Source organism: Pinus tabuliformis, chromosome 2_1 (assembly GCF_031772625.1).
Source record: "Pinus tabuliformis cultivar Carrire ecotype Pingquan chromosome 2_1, CPIR1, whole genome shotgun sequence".
NCBI lineage: Eukaryota > Viridiplantae > Streptophyta > Pinopsida > Pinales > Pinaceae > Pinus > Pinus tabuliformis.
Genome location: NC_142299.1, coordinates 279,914,931 through 279,920,981, shown reverse-complemented (window position 1 = coordinate 279,920,981; position 6,051 = coordinate 279,914,931). Strand labels below are relative to the sequence as shown.

General features: G+C 31.3%; 1 protein-coding gene across 1 annotated transcript; it reads right to left on the bottom strand.

Moving 5' to 3' along the window:
• Positions 1 to 962: 962 nt before the first annotated feature.
• On the bottom strand, positions 963 to 1,893 carry LOC149199857 (uncharacterized). Its single transcript, XM_089399469.1, has one exon. It carries the CDS (start codon positions 1,765 to 1,767, stop codon positions 1,084 to 1,086), a length of 684 nt encoding a protein of 227 aa, XP_089255595.1. The 5' UTR covers positions 1,768 to 1,893; the 3' UTR covers positions 963 to 1,083.
• Positions 1,894 to 6,051: the final 4,158 nt, after the last annotated feature.

Genomic DNA, 6,051 nt, shown 5'->3' with positions numbered 1-6,051 from the left:
AAATGTAATCCTAGTCTACTGAAAGCACACTACATTGAGTATTACTGCATTTTTCTTTCAAATTAAATACTATAATATTTAATTTTTAATTAGGTTGTAAATTTTAGTGGTTTAAAATAAGTTTTTTTTCCAAATCTAACCCATTATTTTTTATTTTTTTTTAATAAGTTTAGCTAGATTGTGAAATTTAAGTTATTGAATATCAATCTAACACATTAAAAACTCTTTAAAAATTTAAATTATATAAATGAAACTTGAGATTTTTAAAACTCTTTAAAAATTTAAATTTTATAAATTATATAAATGAAACTTGACATTTTTAGGAATCCTATTCGGTAGAATTAACCCAAAAAGGAAGGTATTGTTTATGGAGGTCACAATTTGGTGTAGACTCAAACTTTTTTCATGTTTGGAGAGATATTTTTTTTTAAATCTGATTGTTAGAATGTTTGGATTTTTTTTGACGTTGGAAATGGATTCAGCATCATCATAAAAGCTGTTAAGGCACAAAAAAATCTTGAAGCTTGATAGTTGTACTTGGGATTTCTAAAAATTTCAGCTAAATTTTATCCAAATCTAAGTTGTACTTGGGATTTCTATAAATTTCAGCCAAGTTTTATCCAAATCTAACCTAAAATTCCAAAAATTTCAACCCAGTTTTATCCAAATATCAGCCAAATTTTATCCAAATCGAAATTGTACTTGGGATTTCTATAAATTTCAGCCAAGTTTTATCCCAATCTAACCTGAATTTCCAAAAATTTCAACCCAATTTTATACCAATCTAACTTGAATTTCCATTATTTTTCTAGAAGAAACTGTACCTATTCTATAAAATAAAATACCTAAAATGGCAATTTTTTTTAAGAATGAGCATACTGGGTTGTATAGTGCCACAATCTCATGTTTTGCTGAATTAGAGTACTTCAACGTTCAAATGATTATAAGTCGAATGGAAAAAAAACTGTAGGAAGAAGCTATGTACAAAAATATTGAGCCAGAAAATTTGGCCGATCTGTGGTTTAATTGATATAGACAAATGCCAAGAAAACGAAAAATCATACATTTAACTGATCAAAAAGATCAAGAACTGTTAATCGGAATCGATCTTTTAATTTTCATGAACATCCTGTGGCCAACCCTCTCCTCCTTTTCGCTGATACTCTCAAGCTTTGGTTTCCAACACTGCCCTCTGGATTTCACCAACTGCTTATAATCTTTCTGCAATTGAGGGGTATTGCAGAGCTCATCATCTGCAAAATCGCTGGGCACTGGAACCTTGCTTTCATCAACGTTCACCCTCCCATCTTCCATAAGTTTTGTAACAAACTCTGGGCAGACTCTGATCCGAAGGCCTCCGCCAACATCGCTTTTCTGTATCTCAAACGGCTGGCAGAGGGCAGACGCGCGTCCGATGCTGCGGAGAGCTGGGGATGCGCGGGCAGCGGGCGAAAGAGCAACTTTTGTAGGCGGCGGCGGTGATATCAAGGAAGCAAGCGATACCAGCGATAGAGGAGACTGAAAGAAATGGTCAGGCAGAAGGAAGTAGATGTTGCCCGCCTTCAGCTGATCGTCTGGAGAAAGCGCGGGCGTCTTCTGCCCGAGATAGAATGAGTCGGAATGACATACTGAATTTTGGGGGAATTCCTGCATGAATTGGCTCGCCTTGACGGATTCAGGAAGGATCCTAATGCTGCCATCTGAGCGAACCAGCTGGATGGTTTCCCTGTTATTTCCCACCAGCATGCAGGAGGTATGGTTACCCATACCTTATTTGTTATGAACAAACAAATGGAAGCATGAAGATGCAAGGAAGTATCGCAGAAGCGGCGTTTTATACAAATTCTATAACCAGAGTCATAGAGAAGAGAGACGTGGAGGAATAGAGTAGATAAGGTCAACCAGGCCGCCATTCATGGTATTTTAGTTACCATATACATCTCCCCCGTTGCGGAAGTATCTTTAATTAGTTTTGATTTTGACTGGGCGAGGTGCGATAGCGTCGGTTTTGACCACAAATTAGAAGAGTTCTCCGGTTTGAATTTTTGAATGGAATCGTCCGGACTGATCGGACTAGTTGGAATCTGGGCAAAAAATTTCAAAAAAAATTGTAAAATCAGTGTTTCAATTTTGTTTTTATTGTTATTGTAAAATCAGTTTCTCAATCTTGTTTTTGATGGTGGAAATCACCACAATCAAAAACTTCTAAGACGTCAAATTTTTTGAAGTTTTTTTTATAAAGAAAAGCTGTATTGTATTATAATGAGCGTGTATAATAGATCCTTCATACATGATAAGAGGAATGTAGTCCAGATGAGTCTGAACATAGCATATAGCCTAGACACATTAGCAGTCCATCCATCACCAAAAAGATGGAAATAGTTGTGACATAAAACATATACAAAAGATATGCTTAGACAGTGCTTGACAACCTAAACAGATGTAAACGTTTGCCTGGACAGATCAAAGGAGAAAAATATAATCCCCAAAATTTTTGAAGTTTAACAACTATAACTTGGATTTACAAAAATCCTTGCGGGATTTTCTCTAAATATGACCAGAATTTCCATAACTTTCTGGGCAATTCCTCCAGCTAGTTAGACTCAGGCTTTTTGAATGGGTTTGTGTAAGGACCCCGCCAGAATTTAGGTTGGATGGAGAAATTTTGTTTTTTTGTTTTAATTTTGTGATCATTTTTTTAATAGTGGAAATAGATTTAGGATCATTAAAAATAGTTGGCACTCAAAGTCAATTTCGCTTGAATGGAGAAATTTTTACTTTTCATTTTAATTTCACGATCATTTTTTAATGGTGGAAATGGATTTAGTAGGGTTATTAATAATAGTTGGCACCCAAAATCAATTTCGCATGAATGCGGAAATTCTTATTTTTCATTTTAATTTCATGATCACTTTTTAATGGTGGAAATGGATTTAGCACTATTAAAAATAGTTGGCACCCAAAATCAATTTCCTCTCAACGGGGAAATTCTTACTTTTCATTTTAATTTCGCGACCATTTTTTAATGGTGGAAATGGATTTAGCACCATTAAAAATAGTTGTCATCCAAAATCAATTTCCCCTGAGTGGAGAAATTCTTACTTTTCATTTTAATGTCACGATCATTTTTTAATGGTAAAAATGGATTTAGGTTCGTTAAAAATAGTTGGCACCCAAAATCAATTTCGCTGAATGGAGGAATTCTTATTTTTCATTTTAATTTCAAGATCATTTTTTAATGGTGGAAATGGATTTAGCACCATTAAAAATAGTTGACACCAAAAACTTGTTTTACCTAAATAGAGAAATTCTTACTTTTCATTTTAAATTCTTATTTTTCATTTTAATTTCAGGATCATTTTTTAATGGTGGAAATGGATTTAGCACCATTAAAAATAGTTGACACCAAAAACTTGTTTTACCTAAATAGACAAATTCTTACTTTTCATTTTAAATTCTTATTTTTCATTTTAATTTCAGGATCATTTTTTAATGGTGGAAATGGATTTAGCACCATTAAAAATAGTTGACACCAAAAACTTGTTTTACCTAAATAGAGAAATTCTTACTTTTCATTTTAATTTAGCGATCAATTTTTAATGGTAGAAATAGATTTAGCACCATTAAAAATAAATAGCACCCAAAATCAATTTTACCTATATAAAAAAAAATTTACTTTTCATTTTAATTTGGCGATCATTTTTCTAAAAATCATAATGGATTTGGCACCATAGTTAACACCCAAAATCTTAAAATTTAATAGATATAACTAAAAATGGCCATATTTACAGAATTATAACCTCTTTAAAACTGGATAGATATAACTAAAAATTCTATAAAAAAATTGCCCATATTTACAAAATTATAACCTCTTTACACAACACTTTTTTTAATTCTATTCAAAGTTTTATTATAGAATTCCTGGTTGGTTGCATCCACTCAATTCAAAGTTTTATGGTAGAATTCCCTTTTTGCTGCATCCACTCAATTAAAACATGGCGTGGTCCATTGAAAAAAACACGAGGCGTGTAAAGGTATTATATGTGGTGAGCATTGTAAGGCGTGGTCCAGGGAAACACGAAGGCGTGGAAAGGTATTTGTATGGAGAGGGCATCAGTTGAGTCAATGGTTGATTTTGTTGGTTTCCCGTTCAGTTTTCACTATCGGTTAAATTGGATTCCGAAAATATTTAAGATTTTTTTTAATATATTTTTTAATAAAATAGGTAATGTAAAGAATGGATGATTGTGTCTAATTTGTGGTTTGAGTAATGGTGATTTAGAGATATTTTAAAAAATCATTACTCAAAATAATAAGAAATATATGGTTTGATTTTTGTTCATAAAATCTTAAATTTTAGCGCATTAATTTTTAGTATCCCTTGATTTTTATTTATATGATTTCGAACTTATAACTTTTTCACCATAAAATATCTAACAAAACACTTTATTACCCTCTCTTCTATGACCCTTTTATCATAAAATACCATTAACAAAACATTATGTTACCCTCTGCTCTATAGCCATTGAGCTAAAATATTTAGAAATTTAATAAATATGAAAAAAAAGTTAATGATTTGATTTCAATTCTATGGATTCAATTCCAATTTATTTTTGGACTCTACAATCCAGACATAATCATAAAGTCAACATAACTCTAGCCATCCAAATGCAATGAGTGGTTGGAATGTAGCATAACTGTAACCATGCAAATGCAATGAGTGGTTTCTGGTTCAAGCTCTATGTGGGCGATGGTGTTGCAATTAAATCCAATACACTTCCACGCGCTAAGTAAACCCATCTGCAGAAGCTGCATAATCTGTCATATTCTGTTTTGTATGTTTGCAATAAAGTTAAACGTGAAAACTTTGTAACGGAAATATAATCTCTCATATTCTCTTTTGTAAAGGTTTAAACGTGAAAACTTGAAATATATGAGGTGACGTCAAGGTTTAAGTTTAACAAACGTGAAAACCTCTAAAAAGAAAATAAAATAATAATAACAATATTTTCTACCCAGGAGGGATGATTGGTAAATGGTGGCTCAAATTTAATGTGGAGTTTTGTTTTTTTTTTAATTAAAATATTTCAATGGATATCCAAACTCGACCACACAATTTTGGTGATGTATTGTATATATTTTATTCAATAAATAGAATTTTCTTATTTAAATTCAATTTAGTATAAAAATAATTATATTTTTTTTATTTGGAAAATTAAATTTTTAAAATAATATATCTATATTTAAGGTGTTTTCTTTTTAAGAATTAAAATATTTTAATAGATATTTAAACTGTAACACAAAATTTTGGTGATAAATTGTAGATTTACCTAATTTAAGTTGTAGATTTATCCAATCTAAATTCAACTCAATAATAACAAAAATAAATTTTATAATTACTTAAGTTAAGTTGTAAATTTATATAACTTAAATTTAACTTAGTAAAAATAAAAAAATTACAATTTTTCTCGATTTTTTATAAACAAAAAATAAAATCTTAACTCACAAGCCGATCTCTTGACTTGGTTTCAACCTAGTTCGAGGCTTGCCTTAATGAACTGTGCAATCCTTGAGGGAAACAAACCTTGCTCTTAGGAATTGCCCAGTCCAAGCTAGCAGTGAGCCCTTAGCTCCAAAATTGCACATGGCCCACTGATTGTCTGCCACTACAATGCAAAGGGGCATTGTCTGCCACTAGAACGCAAAGGGGGGTTTTAAGACAATATTTAAGACAATTTTTGGGTTAAATGTCTTGAGACAAAAGAAAATTTGTGCATTGTCTTTAAATGGGTGACTCAAATTAAATTGTATCAAAATTAAATTGTCTTAAAATATTCTCTTTATAACGACAATATATAACACAAGCATTTTTGTCTCTTCGGAGACAATTCCATTTTTGTCTCTCTAGAGACAATAGATTCCATTAAATACATATTGTATTTAAAGAGACAATGTCTTTGATCCTAACTATTGTCTCTCTAGAGACAATAAAAAATTACATTCAAAGATAATACATCACTTTTGTCTCTTTAGAGACAATATAAAATGATG